At 44.0% G+C, this 22352-nt stretch overlaps 1 protein-coding gene across 8 annotated transcripts in view; it reads right to left on the bottom strand.

The window, feature by feature from the left end:
• The window catches only part of STAT2 (signal transducer and activator of transcription 2), a 42259-nt gene extending 20365 nt beyond the window's left edge, over positions 1–21894 (bottom strand). For 3 of the 8 annotated variants that reach the window (XM_058169552.1, XM_058169559.1, XM_058169560.1), the window contains exons 1-11: positions 21760–21894; positions 14747–14906; positions 12996–13155; positions 11440–11538; positions 9668–9760; positions 7848–7926; positions 4668–4756; positions 3724–3872; positions 2216–2374; positions 2025–2117; positions 31–90 (exon numbers count right to left, since the gene is read on the bottom strand). In XM_058169552.1, coding sequence (XP_058025535.1) covers positions 31–90; positions 2025–2117; positions 2216–2374; positions 3724–3872; positions 4668–4756; positions 7848–7926; positions 9668–9760; positions 11440–11538; positions 12996–13155; positions 14747–14877 — 1112 coding nt within the window. In that variant the 5' untranslated portion in view covers positions 14878–14906; positions 21760–21894. Of the gene's footprint in view, positions 1–30; positions 91–2024; positions 2118–2215; positions 2375–3723; positions 3873–4667; positions 4757–7847; positions 7927–9667; positions 9761–11439; positions 11539–12995; positions 13156–14746; positions 14907–19015; positions 19244–21015; positions 21156–21479; positions 21712–21759 lie in introns of those variants that run through there. The other 5 variants (XM_058169553.1, XM_058169554.1, XM_058169558.1 and 2 more) reach the window with 5 other exon arrangements.
• Between the last annotated feature and the right edge of the window lie 458 nt (positions 21895–22352).

Raw genomic sequence — 22352 nt, 5'->3', positions numbered from 1 at the left:
TTTATAAAAGGCTACAGTAGAATAACATACCGGTCAATGTCAATCTTCACCTCAAGTGAGTTGTTTCGATCCACAAGTTTTACCAGTAGTCTGAATCATGGAAATAGCAACCAATTAAAATTCATGTGGTAAAAAAAAAAAAGGGGGGGGAAGTATTTATGGTTTCAAAACGAATTGCTTTCTTACTAGTCAAAAGTATTTCTGCAACATCCTGTTTATTAATACTGTCTTGAGGTGTTTTTGCATATTTTTCCCAAATAATCAAATAATAAAACAGTTTTGACTCAAGTGGAAAAACTACTCTTTTCCTTGATCTTGGCACTAAGGTTTATGGAGCAGAGCAAATCCATTCTGTTTTACTGTCTAAATCTGCAATTAACTTGTCTCAATCAAAAAATTGTGATTGTAAGAGCATTTGAGAGCTGGAAACGGTAACTGTTCTTCAAAAAGCTTGTTACTACTTAGTTTTTTTAAAAAAATATTTAAGAAGAGGAAGCGACTATTTTTCAGTTTCTAGTTAAAGCTTGTAATATTAAATGCAATCCTTATCCATTCCAAGGCTGACTCAGCCTTCCATCCTTCCGTGGGTGTGTGTGTGTGTAAAAACGAGGACCCAAATTGTTGGGGGCAATAGGCTGACTCTGGAAACCGCTTAGAGAGGGCTGTAAAGCACTGTAAAACGATATAGTGTAGAAGTCTAAGTGCTATTGTTATTTCCACCAAAGATATTTGGAAGCTTCAACTGGTTCAAAATCCAGCACACAGACATACCCCTTACAATTTGAACATGTTACATCTTTTGTCCAGTTTGCTTCCTGGTTCAATTCAAGGTGCTAGTAATGACCTATAACGCCTACATGACATGGGACTAATTTATTTGAGACTACCTCTCCCAAGCTACATCTACCCTTCCCATCAGATCCAGCAGGAGAGACACGTTGTGGGTCTCGTCCACTAAGGAGTGCCACCTGATGAGGGCTGGGAAAACATCCTTTTCTGTCATGGGGCCTGCACCTTAGAACATCCTGTACCTGAAGACTAGAATGGCTCTGATTCTGGAGGCCTTTCCAAAGACCCTGAAAACATGGACTTGCCAATGGGCATGAGGACCAGGGAACATGGCAGAGCTGGCACAATGTTACATTGCTGTGTTCATTAGATACAATTACATCAGCTATGCATTTTAGGAATTTACTGAGGGGAAGTTTTATGTGCTTTTATCAGGGGTGAAAAGCTCCCGGTTCGGACCGGATCGGCCAATCCATTAACAATGGCGGTGGGTGGTTCAGAGAACCGGTAGCAAAAATCCCTGCCCTCCGTGCCCATGCCTACCTGAGCCACACGATCGTCAGAGCCTTTTTTTTTCCTTTTAAAAGCATTTTTTCTACAACCTATTCGGCTGAATAGGTTGTAAAAAAAATGTTTTAAAAGGCTGAGGATCCCAGCTGAGCTGCACAATTGTCAGACGCTTTTTTTTTTTTACTTTTAAAACAATGCTTTTAAAAGATAAAAAAAAGATTGCGCGCCACAGCTGATCACACACACACACACACACCCGCACGCTGTTCTACTTAGCGTATGCCTCCTTTCGTTGTGCATTGCACACGCACATGTCACATTTGTTGCACGGTGCAGCCAGCGGACTGGTAGTAAACCGGTTCAGATTTCATCACTGGCTTTTATATTCTTTTTTTTTTAAGTTGTTATACTGTCCTTTTTAAATTTGTCTTAATTATAAGCCTCCCAGACTCACTTTTATGAGACTGGCGGTTATATAGACCTGAATCGTAAATACATACTAAATAACCTAGCTCTGTTCTGAGAGAAAGCTACTTTTTCTGAGTACAGGTGAACTAGCTCCCGTGTACAGGAATTCTCTAAGATGATAGTAACACTAATAACAACACCAGTACTATAAATGTCTGGGACCCACATCCTTTGATCTGGCCCCTTCTAAAATTTTCAGTTTCCTGCCCAAAACAGTCTCCAGGAATGGCTAACGTTGGGAGTAAGGATCCCCTCACCTGGCCCGGACGGAGAACTTGTGGTTGGTTCTCAGTACCAGAGGACGTTGATTGGGAACTTGCATCTTAGGTTGTACCTCCACCACAAAAGCACTGGCAAGAGAAGAGCAACGTTAGTTTTCTACAACCCATCCCTTCTTTTGCCCACCTCTCTTTTCCTTACTGGCAGAATCCTTCCCCTCCCTGGTCACCTTTTCAAGAGGCAGATTATTTGCTCCTGAAGTCGCTTCATCAGAAGGGGCAACTGGCCCTTGAGGGGATCTGTCTGGTAAGTCACCTTGTCGTACATCCCAGTCAGCATCTTAATTAAGTGTAGCAAGTGGAAGAGGATCTCAGCGCTTTTAGTAAACCTGCAATTCAGGAGGAAGATCAGTGGATAACACAAATAAACTGTGAACAGGGGTGCAGAGATCTGCAAGAGTCAAACAAAAAAGCCTGACTAGAAGTCCTGAACAGGAAAGCCTGAAATTAAATAGACCGCAATTCCTTTCAAAGGCTTCAATAGGCAATTCACGGAAGAAAGTGCGTTGTAGCCCATTTTGTGACTAGTTTTGCCAGTTGCTAAGCGAATCACTCGCAGTTGTTAAGCAATCTTGGCTTCCCCCCAGTCACGTTGCTTGTCAGAAGCCAATTGGGGAAGTTACAAAAGGTGATGATCACCTGACCCCAAGACAGTGCAATGTCATAAATACATGCCTGTGGTCAAGTGCCCAAATATATATAAATGTGACCACGGGGATGTTACAATGGAGGTAAATGTGAAAACCGGTCACAAGTCACTTTTTTCAATGCTGTTGTAACTTCAGACAGTGACCAAACGAATGTTATTAAGCCGAGGACTTACTATAATGCAGAGGTGTGAAACTCAATTTCATTAGGGTTGTATTTGACCTCAAGGGGGCTGGGGGGGGGAGCATAGCCAGGATGGGTAGGGCCAGCTTGACATCACTCGTGTCGGGGCGCCTGTGGCGGCCCAAGTGCTCTGCCAGAGAAAATGGGCTCCCGAGCTCTGTTTTCAGCTGCAATGGCCTCCTGCCACCTGCTGCTTGGGAGGGTCACAACACGGCCCTCCCGAGCTCCGTTTTCACTGGCAGAGGCACCATGGGACGGATCTAAGGCCGTTTCTTGTCTTTTCTTTTTTAATCATTCCTTTATTCAACCTTTTTTAGTTTTAAAAATACATTTCCATTTTTACAGTTTTCGATTATCAGTATCAATTCAAAATTCTATTTTATGGCCTATTATTCTATACATTTATATATATCTTTCTGTATATAGTATCTTTTACTATAGTCTATATTTGTTCTTCTTTAATGTCTGTTTAATATACATATATACATTTACATATTCCTTCCACCTTTTACCATATTCAATCATAATCATACTTATATATACTTTTCTAATTAACCTATTATCTATATAGTCTTTATGCATTGATTTTATATCTAACTTCAAGCCAGTAATACCACATATTCCAACTTTCATAGTACTCTAATCTCATCTCTGTCGGATCTAAGGCTGTTTCTAAGGGCAGCCCTGTGGGCCAGATATAAGCACCCCGTGGGCCGGATCCAGCCTCCGGGCCTTGAGTTTGACACCCCTGCTGCAATGCATTTCTTCAAAGGGATCGTTGTATAGAAATGTCTCATTAAAAACAAGTAACTGGCCCGTATAGATCATTGCCATCATTACCACTTACCATTCTTCCAGACGACCTAAGCTGGTATCGCATTTCTCTCCAATGCAAACTAAGCGCTGACGGTTTTGCCATGCTGATACCTCCTTCAGAAGTAAATCTCTTAGAGTATCAGAGCGTCCGAGAAGTTCATGGATTTGGCTCAGTATCTCCTGATTAAAAAAAAACCAAGCTGAATGGGTTAATTATTTTATTTTATTTTATATATCCATTTTTAAAACAGCTTACCTTCCTGGCAGAGCAACTCTGGGTAGTGTACAGATACAATACAAAAATGTGAAAACGGTATATAAAATTGAAAAAAGGCAATGGTGAATTAATATGTTATCATAAATAATTTTGTTATCAATAGTTAACAAGGAATGGGCAGTCAGCTGAAGTAGCCTGCAGTACTGCACTCTAACCACTGCGCCACCTCGGCTCTGCAACCTTTATGACCTTTTTTGCAGTGGTTGTTAAGTCCTTAAGCAAAACTATTGTTAGTTATGGGGCAGTTTTTGCCAGAAATCAGAACTTAATGACAGCTTCTAGCAAAACTGCAGTAAATCACAGTCATGTGTCCTCCGGGCACTGCAAACTGGGCCTGTTGTTGAGCAGCTGAAATGCAGTCATGTGATTGTGTGAGACAGGCGAGGGTCACACTGGAACTTCAAAACCAAGTCGTAAGTAGCTTTTGGGGGGAGGGGGTGGGGCGCCTGTCACAACTTTGAATAATAGTTAAGTCGTAATCAAGGACTACCTGTGTGTTTCTGCGTATGGTTTTGGTTAAAAAAAATGTAATTGCATCTTTTAAGACATACAGTATGTTTTTGCATCGGTAACTTCAACCCCCTGCTTTTGCAGCATTTGAAATCGACTGAAATTAGAACGTCATTAAAAACAAAAAAAGCTATGAAAGAGGAGGGAAAAATCATGCTACTGTAGCAGCCAGTACTCATAATACTCACCTGGCGGAAGTGGTTCAACCTATTTAACATGCTTTGTAACTTCTCAATCATTTTGGCCCGAACAGGTCCACTAGCGGGAGTGGTGCTTTCTGTAAAAAAAGAGGGTACTTTAAAGAAGGACTCGAACGCCGAACCTGTGTTCTCATATTGAATGTTGATTGCCAAGAGTGCTGGTTCTCCAAAGCTGTCAGTGGTTTTGAGGGAGTCATTGAGTCCCTCTGAACTGCCTATCTGAAAAGAACAGACAGGAAGCAGGATACATCTCTTGATTAGAGCTGTTTAGGATGGGTGATCTGGCTCCCTACCAGTGTTGGCGAACCTTTTCAGCACCAAGTGCCGAAAGGGGAGCACATGCACGCGGGGGGAGCCTTGGATACTGGAAGAGCAGCTCCCTGGTGCGCATGCACAGGAGTACCAGAAACTGGAAGAACAGTTCCCCAGCGCGCATGCACGCACCGGGAAGCTGAATTTCCAGTTTCCGGCATGCACATGCGCACTGGTCATCTGGTCTTCCAGTTTCTGGCATGCATGCACGTGTGAAGACTAGCTGGCCAACGCGCATGTGCATGCTGGAACCCGGAAGAGCAACGGGAGATGGCTGGCGTGCCTGGAGAAATGGCTCTGTATGCCACTTCTGGCATACATGCCATAGGTTCGCCATCACAGCCCTAAGCTGACTGTGGTACAACAGGATCTGCAATAGGGCCCAAGGAGTACATCCTCTAGCAAATTTGAAACATCTGGATTGGGGTAAAACGGCATCTTTCTCTACCACCAAGCTTATGTACCCTGTTTCCCTGAAAATAAACCCTAGCATATTTTTTTACATTTGTGTCTAATATAAGCCCTATGCCCAAAATAAGCCCTACTTAAGAGCCTGCACAGCCAGCCGGCCACCCATTCTGTCTGGCTGCCCACAGTACTGTTGTGTCTGCACCCCACGAGCTGGGCCCCCTGCCAGAAACTGACTCGGAAAGTGAGAGGGAAGGGCCATCAGGACTTACCTCTGGAGCACTGGCTTCCCTGGCTCAGCTCCAGGAGCCAGAGGCAGGCCAGGTGGAGGAGATAATGAGGCCTCCATCCCCTGACTCTTTCCCCCCCACAGGCCATGCCTCCAGACCCAGCTGATGGCAATCAGGCCTGGCTGGACCCTAGGTTTCGTAGGCAGGAAAGGCGGGAACAACAGAAGCAGGGGAGGGGCAGGCCTAGGAAGTGTTGAGTCATGGAGCCACACCCCACAGGATATAAAAGCAGCAACAGCTGCTATACCACTTCGTGGCAAGCAAATCAACTGCTTAGAGGGAGAATTAGGGCTGAAGTCCTTTTTGTTCCCGGTTTCCTGGCTGATTCATCAGCATCAAGAGAGGTAACAGAGACACTTGGCAGACGCTCGCTAGTTTGCTGCCAAAGCTGATAGTTGCCGGCTAATTAAGTCATTGCTCGTGTCTCCCGACTGCGGAGGGGGACAGAACAAGTACCATGACCACAAGGCGAGGCGGGATGTGTGTGGAACTGCCCCACGTGTCCTGCACCACCCTACCTCAGGATCCCTGCAGACAGGCCATCCACATCCCGACACCTGCCTTGCGGTGGTAGCAGCGCTCACAGCCATATGCAGCAGGAGCCCATGTGGCTGCCGACCAATTTCTACTTGCTTGTGTCTGTAACAGAGCAGGAGGCCGAGCGGCATGCTGATGCCATGGCCGTGAGATGAGGCAGGTGTCGGGGGATTGATTGCCTGGCTGCGGAGGTGCTGAGGTAAACCAGTGCAGGGCGCATGGAGCAGCTCCACCCCTTACCTCCTGGCTGCGGAACTGGTGCGTTGCATGGCCTCCTGCTCCTTTGTGGCCGTGAACTCCCTCTAAGCCCATAGATCAGAGCTGCGAGTGTGTAGTATTGTTGAACACCAGCTCTGAAACGTTGCCCCCTCTGAAAAGAGTTGCCCCCTCTGGCCCTTTCCAAACACCAACATGGGTCTGGTACAAATGTTTATTGAAAGAAACCATTAAGATGGTTGGACTCTCATTAGTTACACACTGCAAAACTAATGGTAAAGCGTAATGGGAGCTAATGTTCAATAGATCAATAATTTTTCCACTTGTAAAACAAAAGTTTGGGTGTCCTTGATAAATGTCTGATCAAAAAAAATGAGCTACCCATTCTTCCTAAATCAGGTTTGGATAATAGGTATTATAAGCATATTGTCCAGCCAGCTTGGAGTTGTGGCTGCGCTGCAGGACCTGAAGTCTCAAGCTGGCAGGGACATAGAGCTGGCTGACACATACATAAATGGAGGGAGGAGTGAAGGTTCATTCTCCAAGCTTGTGGATTGGTTTCTGAACGTTTCCTTACCAGGCTAGGTAATCCCCTAAACCAGCGATGGCTAACCTTTTTGCCATCGCGTGCCAAAAGCGGGGGGAGCACGGGGGCGGGTCGCACTTGTGCTTGCCCACACCCATAATTCAATCCCCTCCCACACCCCACATGCATGTGCGCGTGACACACACACCCCCGCACTCCCCCCATTTTTGGTACGCAATGGCACAGTGGGCCTGGTAGACCCATTTTTCACTCTCCAGAGGCTTTCTAGGAGCCTAGGGAAGGTGAAAATGGCCTTCCCCATCCCTCCAGAGGCCAGAAATGGCTCGTTTCCTGACTTCCAGTCGGACCAGAAGACCCAAAAACCAGCTGGCCGGAGTGCACATGCACACTGGAGCTGAGCTAGAGCAACGCTCGTGTGCCCACAGATATGGCTCCTTTTGCCACCTGTGGCATGTGTGTCATAGGTTCACCATCACGGCCCTAAACTCTGCTGAAGATGTTACCTAGCCTGCTACCGAAACATTCAGACACCAACCCACAAGCTTGGAGAATGAACTTTCACCCTTATCCTATGCCCGAACTACAGATATTCACCACTATTGCAAATACATAAATAGCTTTAGCTGTTTTCAGGTGATTTTCAAGGGAGTAGTGTACCATTAGAAAGCTGTATCCTTGGATGACCTTATTCAATATATTGCAAGACTCCTTAAGCAACTTGTCTGGACATTGAGTCCCTCAAGATTCTTGAGCAATTTCTTTAGAAAGACTTCACCATCCATCATCAACGTACAAAAACCCCTGCCCTCTTCCCATCATGCTTTCCAAATAAGGGAGCTTCTCGTTAAGTTTCCTTACCTAAATGCTTATGTGTCCGATAAGAAAAATCAAAATTATCCTGCAGATCGTCATGTTGCTCAATGGAACATTTCAGACCCTGTGGAATACAACCAGATGTCAAAGTACAGACCAAGCAAGGAACTTTGAACAAATATAATAATTTGTAGGACACACTGAAAAGACAGGCCCTCTGGATGAATCTCCATTCTGTGATGCACAGCTAGAACCAACAGCAGGGATAGAATCAGTACAAAGGAGACCAATCAGGAACAGCACTTGGAGCGTCCCAAAACAAGTTTGTGCCAATAAAATTAGGTGGGGGGGGGTGTTTGCTTCCTATTCAAAATGAATTGTCTGTTTCCATTTCCCCTCTTTGTAACCCCCAAAGAATCTCTGAACTGTTTGGGAGTCTAATTTTGACCCACTTCCTGGTATATGTTTCAAGATGCAAATGAGAGATTTCTGGGACACAAAATGCTCCCATCTTTACCCTTAAGCCCCTCATTCCTCAAGGGTTTGCTTAATAATGAACACAAACTAAATAGGAATATCCTTCTAATACAGCAGTTCCCAATCTTAGTGGCCTGGTGGCCTGGCTTGGAGGGGAGGGGAACCAGGCCGTTCAAGCGGAGGGCTGGTGCACATGTGCAAGCACACTAGCTTGACTGCAAGGTTGTAGCCTATTTGGAACTGGGCTATGAAAGAGGCAGGCCGGCACGCACACACGCAACTCCACTCATGTGTGCACCGACCCACTGCTCGTGCGAGTGTAGCTGCCTGCACGCATGTACATCGGCCTGCCTCTCACATGGCCCAGTTCTGAATAGGCCACGGCCCGGTAGTGGGTTGCAGACCAAGGGTTGGGGACACTGTTCTAATATATAATTTGAATAGATGCAAAATTAATTTCACCTTCCTGTCTCTGTTATATAAATGAAGTATGAATATGGGAATAGAATCATAATAAAATAAAAATGAAATAGTTTGGTTTAAACATCACACACATTTCCATGTTTTGTTTTAATCACAGTTAGTTGAAAAGCCAGTGGTCTAGTGTGGGGATCTGCAAACTTGGCTCTTTTAAGACTTGTGGACTTCAGCTCCCAGAGTTCCTCAGCCAGTAAATTCCACAAGTCTTAAAAGAGCCAAGTTTGCAGACTCCTGGTCTAGTGCATACTATGCTAAGTTAGAACATTTGCAGATTACTATAGTTGCGAATCCAGACAGTGTAGTTTGCAAACCTCGATTTAGGGTTTAGAATTGCATTCACGCAGCCACTGTTAGCTCAAGCACAGTTCAAGCAGACCATGGCTTAGTACCCGTGTTTCCCCAAAAAGGGATGTTGTCCACTGACTCACCTCACTTGCGCACAATGCCCCCAGCCTCCATTTCGCTGTCAGAGGCCTTCAGGAACTTCTTCTTCTGTGGATTGATCTGGAGCTCTGTTATTTGCTACAGAGGCCTTCAGGAAAGCCTTGCTAGGTGCAGAAGAAATGGGCCGGCAAAGCAGGTGTTGAGGTATACAAGGCCTGGCTGCAACTGTCCGAAGGTAAGTGGTAGGACACCACCACCACCAGCATCCCCACTCCAGCTTAATTTTTACCCGTTCACCCAGGGTCTTAATTAGAGCTCTTTTTTGGGGAGGTAGGACTTATATTGGGCACACATGTAAAAATCAAGCTAGGAGAATTTCGGAGTAGGTGGTATTTTCAGGGAACCACGGTATAAAGTGTGATCTAAGCCATGCTCTGGCTTGCCTCAACCTGAAATGATGTATCTAGCAACCTAGAATTTTGCAGGAAAGCCTTAAAAAGCACTGCCAGGCCTCCCATTCTCACCTGAATTGTCTTGTGCATCTCCATTAGCCGCTCCTCAATCTTATGCTGATGGCTGGTAGGCACAGGGGAATCAGATGGAGGATCCACACTTGCCTGAAGAGAGAGGAAGAGAAAATATACAAACATTGCTAACTCATTTGTATGGATCATCACTGAAGGGGTTTCCCCCACCCCCCAAGTTCCTGTTGTTAAAAGAGACACCCTGTACCTCGCTCAAATCCTCAGATCTTTCCCCCCCCCCGACCTTTATAGCGCTGCTATTTCATATCATTCTTTTATTCCTATTTTTCTTTTCCCTCTCACAGCACAACAACAACAAAATTTTCTCCTGTCTCTGGATTTCCCTTTCCAATTCAGTGTTGAATTGCCCGGTGAACATGTTCATCCAAAACAAACGTAAAATTAAAAGCTTGGGATGCATTTTGCTTTGGTGCAGACCTCGGGAGAGGAGAATGTACTAAAATTATGCTGGAAGTGTGATGCTGCTGGAATAAAAAATATAGCATTAGTGTTTGTAAATTACTCCTATCCTAAATCCACCTTCCCAGGAAAAACAAACCCTTTCCACAACCACAGAAACATTTGGCCATAATAAATACAGATTAAAACACTAGAAGATAAGTCAGAGCACCCAGCAAAATAACACATCAGTTCCAAGAAGATAGCCCTTGATTAATTCAAAAAGGCTATTGTCTTTGTAATGCTAAGTCTCGGGACCTCATCATTCCACCCTCACTGAACACATGACCAGTCAAATACACTGCTGTAAGCTACCTAATTATATTGAATTCATTGTATGTATACCTTAATTTGCATAAGCCTGCATAGAGTGGGGTGCTTAACCGTTTCCAGGTTTAGCAACAGCTGCCTTCACCACAATAATAAACCAATTCATACTGCAGTAGAATTATGGGTTGGTTACTGACTTAAAACAAACTCTTGGGGAAACTGTCACCTTGTGACAATTTGTCATCAAGACAAATTGATCTCATCTTGGAGGAGAAATGAGTGGAATAGAAATATAATAAATAAATAAATAAATAAATAAATAAATAGGGAGATTTTTTCCCCCCAGTGGGATGGGCATTTATTCCAGGTAGTCCTCGACTTACAAACAAAATTGAGCCCAAGATTTCTGTTGCTAAGTGAGACGTTTGTTCAGTGAGTTTTGCCCCAATTTATGGCCTTTCTTGTCACAGTTGTTAAGTGAATCACTGCAGTCGATTAGTTAGTAACCCGATTGTTACATGAATCTGGCTTCCCCACTGACTTGGCTTGTCAGGTGGTCACAAAAGGGGATCCCGTGACCTTGGGACACAGCAACGGTCATAAGTACGAACCGGTTGCCCAAGCACCTGAATTTTGATCACGTGACCATGGGGACGCTGCAAAGGTTGTAACACTGAAAGGTGGTTTTTCAGTGCTGTTGTAATTTTGAACAGTCACTAAATGAACTGTTGTAAGTTAAGGACTAAATTTTATAAACCAATTCATATTGCAGTAGAATTATGGGTTGGTTATAGGTTTAAAACAAACTATTGAGGAAATTGTCACCTTCTGACAACTTGTCATCAAGAGCCAACCTTGTAGGGGAGAATGAGCAACATAGAAATTTAATAAATAAAATAAATAAATCGGGAGAGGATTTTTTTTCCCTTCGCTGGGATGAGATGGGCATAAATCAAGGCTGACCAAGTATTGCTAGATGGAGAAGACTGTGTTTTGTGACTGCACAAAGCAGGCAGAAGACCGAGCAGGTTTCTGGTTTTTACCTGAGAGGCAGAAAAGGCTTCAGACAGAATTGCTCTCTCCTGTCTCAATAGAGCATCAATGGCAATGGCGAGTTCCTGGGGATGTTCTTGATACTTGCTCTGGAAGGCAAGGCACAAAAAGATAGAAAAGTGTAAAGCTCTACCCAAATAAAAACTTTTTATATCATCTGCTGCCAAGAACACCAGACCTTTGTGGAATCACCACTTGCAAGGGCATCTGGGTAGCTCTAGTGAAAAACGAGATATAATCTTTGGTTTCTTGTTTATAGGCAGATCTCCACTGTCACTAACTAGGTGCTTTTTCCTACCCGACGTATGAAATCTCAGGGTAGCAAGAGCACTTAAGACTTATATACCGCTTCCCAGCCCTCTCTAAGCAGTTTACAGAATCAGCAGATTGCCTCCAACAATCTGGGTCCTCATTTTACCGACCTTGGAAGGATGGAAGGCTGAGTCAACCCTGAGATGGTGATCTGCCAAATTGCAGGCGGCTGGCCGGCAGCAGAAGTAGCCTGCAGTACTGCATTCTAACCACTGCGCCACCGCAGTGGCCCTCATATGAGTGCAGGAAAGGCCCACACGGCAACTAAGAGTTCTCCAATAAATGCACACATTTTGTCTCTCTTGGTCAGCAAGGATAAGTGCCTAAATTACATAGGTCAGTGCTTCTCAACCTTGGCTCCTTTAAGATGTATGGACTTCAGCTCCCTGTATTCCCCAGCCAGCATGAGTGGTTGGAGAATTCTGGGAGTTGAAGTCCACACATCTTAAAGCAGCTGTTATGGTCCGCCAGCACCTGTGGAGCTGGCAGCAGAGTCAGACAGTGAGGAGGCTGGGGAAGACAATGAGTCAGTCCTGGAGTCAGGGGAAGACCCGGACAAGGGCTCTGCATCAGAGGCAGAGATGGGGCCAGGGAGTGATGCGCGGACTCCGGAGCCCCCAGAGTCAGACAGCAGAGGCAGAGGAACAGGAGAAGCCTGTTCCTAGTGCACACATGCGAAGAGCTGCCAGAAGGCAAGAGCAGCTAAAGCAAAAAGGACTCAGGAGTAAGGCCAGGAGATTATTCCCCCCCCCCCCGCCATAAGGCTTAAAAGAGCAGCAATGGCTCTTGGGCTCTTTGTAGGAAAGCAACATTGCTACAATTGTTTCTTGTCAGCGTCTCTTGTTTCTGAACTTCCTGGGGTTCTTGCCAAGAAAAGCCTTTGGCAGGGTGCCAAAGAAGACAAAGGTTTGTGATAAGGCCAAAGGACTTTTTCTGAAGGACTTTGTTTTGGAATTAATTTGGACTAAGCTGAGAATGAAATAATTCTCAACTGTTATAATAAAATATGTTTCTTTAGGACTGATTACATTTGGTTATAACTACTTGTTATAGTAATAATACACAACAGTGGCCATGGTTAAGAAACATTGACATAGGTGGTTGCACTTAGAAATGTCAAACTCTTTTATCCTTCAGTTCTTCCTCCTGTCTTGGTATCTTGAAGGGAGGCTCCCATCTCATTCTGACCCTTTCCTGCTGTGCAGGAACACACACATACGTGTTCTATGCATACCGAGAGATGCAGTTTGGAACGGCGCAAGTTGTGCTTGAGTAACATGTTAGCATTGTTCTCTTCGCCCAACGCCAGACGTCCAATCTGATCATCCAGTGAAGACAACATGGTATGGAAAAGACAGCAGGCTTGTGAGGGGTCCAGTTCTATTGCTTGGCTCCTAAAAGCAGATAATGGAGAGAATGCAAAACAAGACTCAGGGGGCCTTGGCTGAGATAAAGAGAGAGTCATTGCCAAAAAAGGCACCCCATGTAGTTTTTGGAGGTGGGGAAGGAAGGAGATTGTTGGTAGTCAGAAAATGGAATCATAGCAAACCAAGTCTTATATCTCTTGAGTCACAATTTAGGTAATATAAGGACCTGAGGAAAAAAAATTGGCATCATGGTTAAGGCACTGAATTAGAAACTGGGAGCTTATGAGATCTAGTTTTGCCTTAAATCACAAAGCCAACTGGGTGACTCTGGGCCAATCCCTCTTTCTCAACTCTGGGAAGGAGGCAAGGGGAAACCACTCCTGAAAACTTGCCACGAAAACTGTAGGGATTAGTCAAGGCAATTACCAGGAGAGGAGGTTTGAGTCGTCAAACCCATAATTTGGAAGTATTTTAATGAAGTTCCTAAACTTATAGCTAAGGCAAGAAAGTGCCACAGACCTGCTTATTTAAATAAAGCATAATAATCTTATAATCCCTATCATAAATTTGCTCTTTCTCTGACAATGGTGAAGACAACTGTAACCTACCAGTTTTTTAGATTAATAAATGTTTTGAGGTCTTTAAACCCTCATTTTAAAGGATCTAGCTTCTCAAATTACTATTGTGATTCTTTGAGATGATTGAATAAATATGTAGTTGCTACTCCATCTGGGTAGCGCATTGCATTTAAACCAGGGAAATACTGGTTTAAATGCATTAAAATGCATTACAGTTCTATTAGTGAATTAAAAACCATCAGTCGACTTCATAGTTTTATTCAAGTTTATTCAACCTTCAGAATACAAGGTTCAGAGTGCCATCCATTCATACAGGTAGTCCTTGACTTATGATCACAAATGAGCTCAACATTTCAGTTGCTACGTGGGACATTTATTAAGTGAGCTTTGGCACATTTTACGACCTTTCTTGCCATAGTTGTTAAAAGTGAAATATTGCAGTTGTTAAGTTAGTGACAATGGTTGTTAAGTAAATCTGGCTTCCCCACTGACTTTGCTTGTCGGAAGGTTACATAAGGGGGGATCACATGACTGCAGGACACTGCAACCGTAAATATAAATATGAATCATTTGCCAAGCGTCTGAATTTTGATCATGTGACCATGGGGATGCTGCAAGAGTTTTGTGAAAAATGGTCATAAGTCACTTTTGTTCAGAGCTGCTGTAACTTTGAACAGTCAGTAAATGAACTGTTGTAAATCAAGGACTACCTGTACTATATTTAGGGTCTATCACAGGGGTATCCAAACTTGGTCCCTTTAAGAATTGTGGACTTCAACTCCCAGAGTCCCTCAGCCAGCTTTGCTGGCTGAGGGACTCTGAGTAAATGAACTGTTGTAAATCAACAACTACCTGTACTATATTTAGGGTCTATCAGTTAGCTGATACCACATGATGTATGTTAGAAAGACTTTCATTAATAGCTGGAGGGGAAAAACCCATTGTATAGAAAGAGATACACACAATACTAAATAATAAAAACCAGCAGATCAAAAAAGAATTACTTTCATTGAAATGACTATGATAGAAATAAGCATTACCAGTTTTGTTCCTCAATCCAGTAGGCTAAATACTGACGCACTTCCATGGGTAAGGTGTCATCTGAGTAGAGAAAATCTATCTGGTCCATGTGAACTTTGTCCAGGATTTGAATTTGTTGCCATTGGGACATGTTGAAATGTGCTGCCGAACCTCGCACACCTAAGCAAGGAAAGCCATCAGGAACCCTTTGTAAGAACATTGAGCAACTGAGAAAAGTAATTCTTTTGTATCACACATGTCCTCTTTCAAAAGAATGTCTACATTAAGTACAAAATAAAAAAAAATACATTTTCGCAGGGGATTGTTATGTATGACAGCTTGCATGTGGCATAAGTATGAAAAAGATGAAGACATACAAAGGGGCTGCTAAATTCAAGCTCCCTGAAAAAAGGAGAAAATAACAGAAATGAGACCATGGTTTTTCCTGCTTTTGGTGTGAAGGGAGGCAGTAATATATTGTAAATGCCCTTGTGGAACATAAGGTTAAACCTTCTTTTTTCATCAAGCAGGGCTTGCCGGGATTTTAAGGGGATTAATTTTATTTATGACTTTTATTCAAAAAAATTTAATTTTTCAGCGTAATTGAATTAGATTTTTAATGGTTATTGTATTTTAAACTGTCGATATTTATGTTTTATTTCTGCTGTACACCGCCCTGAGTCTTCGGAGAAGGGTGGTATAAAAATATAATAAATAAATAAATAAATAAATAAATAAATAAATAAATAAATAAATAAATAAATAAATTTCTGTAATTAGGGTGGGTTAGAATCCTATTAGTAGGAAAAGGGTAGAGATGATGAGGCAGCCAAAAGAAGGTCATCCTGTAGTGTTATCAGTTGTGACATTCCAGCTATAAAGTCATAAAGGTAAAGGTAAAGGTTCCCCTCGCACATACGTGCTAGTCGTTGCCGACTCTAGGGGGCGGTGCTCATCTCCATTTCAAAGCCAAAGAGCCAGCGCTGTCCGAAGACGTCTCCGTGGTCATGTGGCCGGCATGACTCAACACCAAAGGCACACAGAACGCTGTTACCTTCCCACCAAAGGTGGTCCCTATTTTTTCTACTTGCATTTTTTTTTACATGCTTTCAAAACTGCTAGGTTGGCAGAAGCTGGGACAAGTAACGTGAGTAATGGAGCTCACCCCATTACATGGCAGCACTAGGGATTCGAACCACTGAACTGCCGACCTTTCGATCGACAAGCTCAACGTTCTAGCCCCTGAAACACCGCGTCCCTATTACTATGACCCTATAAAGTCATAGTATGATTTAATTTGCTTTATCATTCCTACGTAACCTTTCTGAAGGAATATAATAGCAATAGTAGTCCCAGAGGTGCTTTATCAAGAGGCAACTGGACTTTCTGATTTTTCTTTGAAGATGTTTTGCTTCTCATCCAAAAAGCTGAAGAAACCCATGGGCCTTGAGTTTGACACCCTTGCTCTAATGCCTCCCATTTCTCTTGATCGTTGCTGAAATGTTTCTACACCTTGAATGGAATCAACATGTGGTAAATTAAATTGACTGGACACGATGTGGAAAGGCACACACCCTTCTAAAGAAGGTGTCACAGCTGACAATTCATACTATAGCAGAGCAAAAGTCACAAGGTCAAAGAAACTGCCTGCAGAGTTCAGAGTCAGGATTATTGCAAGGCACAGATCTGGGAAAGGCTGTGTTGTGGCTCCAGCCCCCCCCCCTCCCGGGCCTGGCCCCCTGCCAGAGAATGACTCCGAGAGTGAGGGGGAAGGGCCGTTAGGGCTCCCCTCCGCAGGGCCAGCATCTCTGGCTCAGCTCCAGGAGCCAGAGGCAGGCCAGGTGGAGGAAGCAACGAGGCCTCTGTCTCCTGTATCTCCCCCGCCCAGGCAATGCTCCCAGACCCAGCTGTGGACAATCAGTCCTGGTTAGATCCCAGGTTTCGTAGACAAAAGAGGCGGGAACAACAGAAGCAGGAGTGGGGCAGGCCTAGAAAGTGCTGAGTCACTGAGCCACACCCCACAGGGTATAAAAGCAGGAGGGGCTGCTATACTGCTTCGTGACAAACAAATCAACTGACTGGAGAAAACTTGAGCTGAACTATTTGACTGAGCATTTGGCTTGGAGGCTGTTTGTTCCTGACTTCCTGGTTGACACGCTGGCATCAAGAAAGATAAAAGAAAACCTTGGCAGATGCTCGCTGGTTTACTGCCAGAGCTGATAGCTGCCATGGACTAAATTGCTGGCTAACTGAGTCATTTCACGTGCCTCCCGGACTGAGGTGGGGGGGGACAGAATAGGCTGCAATAAAATTTCTGCTGCCCTGAAGGTTGCTAAGAGCACAGTGGCCTCCATAATTCTCAAATGGAAGAAGTTTGGTGCAACCAGGACTCTTTCAAGAGCTGGTCGCCTGATCAATTTCATTCACCACAGGTTGATTCCATTCACAGTGTAGAAACATGTCAGCAACAATCAAAGAGAAACGGGAGGCATTAGAGCTAAATTTCATGTATTGTTGTAAAGGGTCTGAATACTTACACCAATGTGAATTTGAAAATAAATGTCAACAACTGCAGAATCAGGCTGCAGCGTAACAAAAGTGAAGGGGTCTGAATACTTTCTGAATGCACTGGAGACTTATATACTGTTTCACAGTGCTTTAAAGCCCTCTCTAAGCGGTTTACAGAGTCAGCATAGACAGAGTCATGCCCCAAACAATCTGGGTCTTCATTTTACCAACCTTGGAAGGATGGAAGGCTGAGTCAACCTTGAGCCGGTGAGAACTGAACTGCTGGCAGTTGGCAGAATTAGCCTGCAATACTGCATTCTACCACTGCGCCACCATGGCTATATAACCTTGCTTAGTTCAGGGCTCTTTTGCATACTTTTGGGCCAGTGCCCAGTTCATACTGTAGCTGTGCATGCCAGTAAAAGTTACTTTGCTCCATCTGTAAGTTTTGGTTCCTTATTGAAGTGGGCATTTCTCCTACAAGAATTTCTTACCAGGTATTTATAAAGTGTGTTTCTCTCTGTGTGTTTGTGTGTACGTATGTGTGCATGTATGTAATCAGTTGCCAGGTTTCAGTAAGGAGTTCCTTGCTGCAACTGATAAAAGCTAATTCGTGCATACAGAACGTAAACAAGTTCCCATATAATGGGGCCAGTCAGAAGCCTGCCCAAGGATCATAAGGAAGGTATCCCACAACAAGCGAGACGGTACTCATTTTTATATACATGCTAAGGGGCATGTCTAACTATGAAAGAGCATATGATTTAAGCCACAATATTCCCTTGACATCAGTAGCTTTCTTCTTTTGATTTCAGGAAGCTTTTTGTCACCTTTTCTGTGGTTGAGAATTAGGGAGCAAAAGAAATTTAAAAAAAAAAAGATTAAAGAGAGCGATGCAAATCAAATGAAAGCCTCGTGAATGTAGAAAATACAGGTTTTGCTCTGTCTTCAAATTCTGTCAGCATAAAGCTAAAATAACGACTGTATGAGTTTCGTAGCTGAATGAAAGCAAGAGGATGTGAAACAAAGGGGGAAAAAATGTCAGAATGAGTCAAATGTTGTAAACAAACGAAGCAGGAAAATATCTGTAGAGTTTTAGAAACCAGGAAGTCTTGACAGCATAACTCAGCTCAATCCAAAAAGTAATGAAAAGCAGAAAGCATTTGCACAAATACAGGAGAGATCCTTCATGAGGTTGAACTGCCCAGGATTTAGGTTTTATAAAGGAATTCCCATTTTCCTTGGTTATTTAAGGGGCTAATCCTATAGGGATATTGGATAGGGGCTGTTGGAAACTGCAAACCTCCTTCTTTGTAAATAGAAAGAAAATTTAACTAAAAATAGTACTTCTGGAATGCTTTCCAAAGTTTCTAATGGCCAAATAGCAAAAGAAATCCAGGTAGGCCTCAACTTACGACCACAATTGAGCCCAAAATTTATGTTGCTAAGTGAGATGGTTAAGTGAATTTTGCCCCATTTTACAACCTTCCTTGCAACAGTTGTTAAGTGAATCAGTGTACTTGTGAAGTTAGTAGCGTGGTTGTTAAGTGAATTCAGTTTCCCCATTGACTTTGTCAGAAGGTCTCAAAAAGTGATCACATGACTCCAGGACACTGCAACCATCATAAATATGGTTGCCAAGCCTCTGAATTTTGATCACGTGATCATGCAGATGTTACAATAGTTGTGTGAAAAACGGTCATACATCACTTTTTACACAGCCATTGTAATTGTGAATGGTCACTAAATGAACTGTTGTAAGATGAGGACTACCGGTATACCTTGAAAATTTTGTTTGTTGTTCTTCTCCCTTCTCCCTCATCCAATTCAGGATTCCACATCTCTTGATCTGTGTTTCTTCCAAGTTGGCAAAATCCTTCCCCACTGCTGCTGAAGGGGCACATTCTATCACTCTGAGTGATTTGGGCCAGTCACTCTCTCTCAACCCAGCCAACGTTACAGGATTGTTGTGGGGCATATAAGCATATATGTGGGATTACCTTAACTTTCTATAGCAAATGAGGATATAAATCAAAACATGAAAACAAACAAATAAATAAGGAGAGCTAGTGTGGTGTAATGGTTAAGGCTAGAAACCAGGAGATTAGTAATTCTAGTCCCACTTTAGGCACAAAATCAGCTCAATGAGTCCTTGGGCTGCTCTATCTTTTAGTTCTAGGAAGAAGCCAAGGGCAGACCGCTTCCTAAATCTTTCCAAGAACAACTGAATGGAGCCCAGACAGTGGTCAAGAGTCTGATTTGAATAATCTGAATCACAAATTGTTCTTTTTCGCCCTGGGCTGTAATGTAAACATTGTTAACCGAACTGCTAAATTTATAGACAAAGACAGTTCAGTTTAAGGTGACCTACAAAACCCTACTTACGATAGAGGTACGCATACAGGCCCCAAGCCCTGGGAAAAACTTTGGTCAGGCATGACTTCCCCGCCTGAGGAAATGCCTTGTCAGCTATATTAAGGAAACTGCTTTCTCAGCTTGATGTATGACCATATCGAGGCCAAGATACACCCATAGATATGCTGAGCTCAGATAACCATATCCTACTGTCAAGCGATACCTGCATCCCGGTATCGCTACGAACATATTTGTGTTGCCTCCCCCATGTCTGGTATCAGTTCCCCAATATTTGGTTCTTGGAATTATAGCCATATATGGAGTGTAACATGCTGAGAAATGTATACGCAGCTTATACGTGGCAGAACAGTATATAAAGCCCCGTTGGAAATCCCCTGACTTTGTTCAGACCCTCAGCTTTGTTCTGTTTCCTGAACCTGCGCAATAAAGTACCCTTCCTTCCCAGAAGAGCTGGCTTGTGTCTCATCTTTCCACAACAAGTTAAGAATCTGTTATACTAAAGAGACTGAAACAATTTATCTAAACAATTCTTTTTTATTTAGCAGGTATGTATTTTTGTTATTGCATTTCCTTTTATCTATTTTATCTTGCAAACAGACCTTAGGTTTTACCTTTACGTTATTGCTTTTGATATGGCGTGGCTGTGAGACTAAGAAACCAAAATTGACTCAAAGTAAACCACACACAAAAATTAAATTAGCACATGTCAGTCAGAGAAGACGCAGAGAATGGGGAGACCCGTGAATGGAATTGCAGCTCAGTGTTTTCTTTTTGAAAACTAAATTGAAAGTCAGGAAAAGTCTTTAAGGTCAGATTAACTGGCTCACCACAGTCTGATGTAGTTTGCCGGCTCTGCCCAATTTCTTGAAAATGAAACTTAATTTCGCCAAACACCCCCCCACCCCGCTTTCATCAACCTATGCCCAAGCAGGAATTTAATGTCAGATTAACTGGCTCACCACAGTCTGATGTAGTTTGCCGGCTCTGCCCAATTTCTTGAAAATGAAACTTAATTTCGCCAAACACCCCCCCACCCCGCTTTCATCAACCTATGCCCAAGCAGGAATTTAATGTCAGATTAACTGGCTCACCACAGTCTGATGTAGTTTGCCGGCTCTGCCCAACTTCTTGAAAATGAAACTTAATTTCGCCACACCCCCAGCTCCTAGCTGAAACAATTCTTTGATCAATCTATGCCCAAGCAGGAATATCAATCAAACGAATCCTAATCTTTTTTTTGTTAGCTTCACAACCCAAACTCTTGACTGACTCCCACCAGCCAATCCTCGGGAACAAAGCAAGTTTTTGTGGTCCTGCCTTTCTCCCCCTCCCGCATCCACAGAGGCTCTATGCAGCATCCTACAACCATGGTTAGAGAGCAGCTGGCTGAAAACAAGCCCATCACCTTTTCCAGCATCACAGCCAGTCGTTTTGACTGAGCTAGAAGGGAGGGGGGGGTGCCTTCACAACCCCTGGTTATATCCCCCCCCCTCCAAATTTCTGCTTTACTGCATCCCGCTTGCCAACAAGTCAAAGCAGAAGCATCCAAGGTGTCTGTGGAACTGTGGGTGCAGGAGGGGGAGGGGAAAGAAATGGAAAAGTAACAAAGCCATAGCGAAGTGCAACCGATCCGCTCGAGCAAATAAGGAAGCCAGGTGGGCGATAGACGGGATACAGAGCAGGGGTCTCCAACCTTGGCAACTTTAAGACTTGTGGACTTCAACTCCCAGAATTCTGGGAGTTGCAAGTCCACAAGTCTTAAAGTTGCCAAGGTCGGAGACCCCTGGTATAGAGGGAGAAGCCAGTCACCCCCAACAACTTCGAAAGAAAATATAGGGCAGTTTTCTTCAGCAAATACCCTCCATTTACCGCTTTTCTGGAGAATTTTGCAAAGGCTTTCGGGCTGAGCTGAGATTAATTTCCACAATCTTGTGCTCCCCCCAAAAGGTGAACGATCAACTTGGTTTTGCAAACCGGATTTTCGACCCCTTCCTTTTTTCTTGCTTTATATTTGCTGCTTCCCTCCAAACGGACACGCCTTCCTACCCATTCACTGCCCGGGTTTAAAACACTCCGGAGTGGCTCCAGATCTCTAAGCCCTGCAAGACTAGCCGCCACCCCCATCTCCCCTCCGCCCCGAAGCCGCTACCTGCCGAAAGAAGCCGCCGCTCTTCCTCCCGGGAATGTTATTGTAAACTGCGCGATTCAAGCTCTTTGCGGAAAAATTGGCCCCGTCTGCGCAGGCGAGACGGAGGGCAGCCCCGCCCATCCTTTCCGTGATTGGACGAAAGTCTGAGCTTTCGTGTAGAAGCGGAGGGAGGAGGTGCTGTCCGAAGAAGAGCCGACTTTGACAGATTGGTGATTTCGATTTCCCAGGAATGATGTCAGCAGTGGAGGCGGGGACCTTGAAAGGATTATGTAAATGAAGTGCACGCCGGCTATTGGCTGACGGAGTTGCAAGCGTGAGTTGCAAATCTTCCTGGGTTGAGTCTGCGTGGTTGATGTTCGGGTCGTGCTGGGAATTCGAGTTTTGGGGGGGGGGATTCTTGTCTTGAAATGAATTAAATGCGCATTTCAGCTCTCTTTCCTCGTGTGAGCGTTTAATGGCAGCGCAGGATTCCCTGCCATTATATAGGTCAGGGGTCTGCAAACTTGGCTCTTTTAAGACTTGTGGACTTCAACTCCCAGAGTTCCTCAGCCAGCTTTGGGAGTTGAAGTCCACAAGTCTTAAAAGAGCCAAGG

This window comes from Ahaetulla prasina, chromosome 2 (assembly GCF_028640845.1).
Source record: "Ahaetulla prasina isolate Xishuangbanna chromosome 2, ASM2864084v1, whole genome shotgun sequence".
In the NCBI taxonomy this organism is placed as follows: domain Eukaryota; kingdom Metazoa; phylum Chordata; class Lepidosauria; order Squamata; family Colubridae; genus Ahaetulla; species Ahaetulla prasina.
The sequence above is the reverse complement of the archived record's forward strand: the minus strand, read 5'-3'. Positions and strand labels throughout refer to the sequence as shown.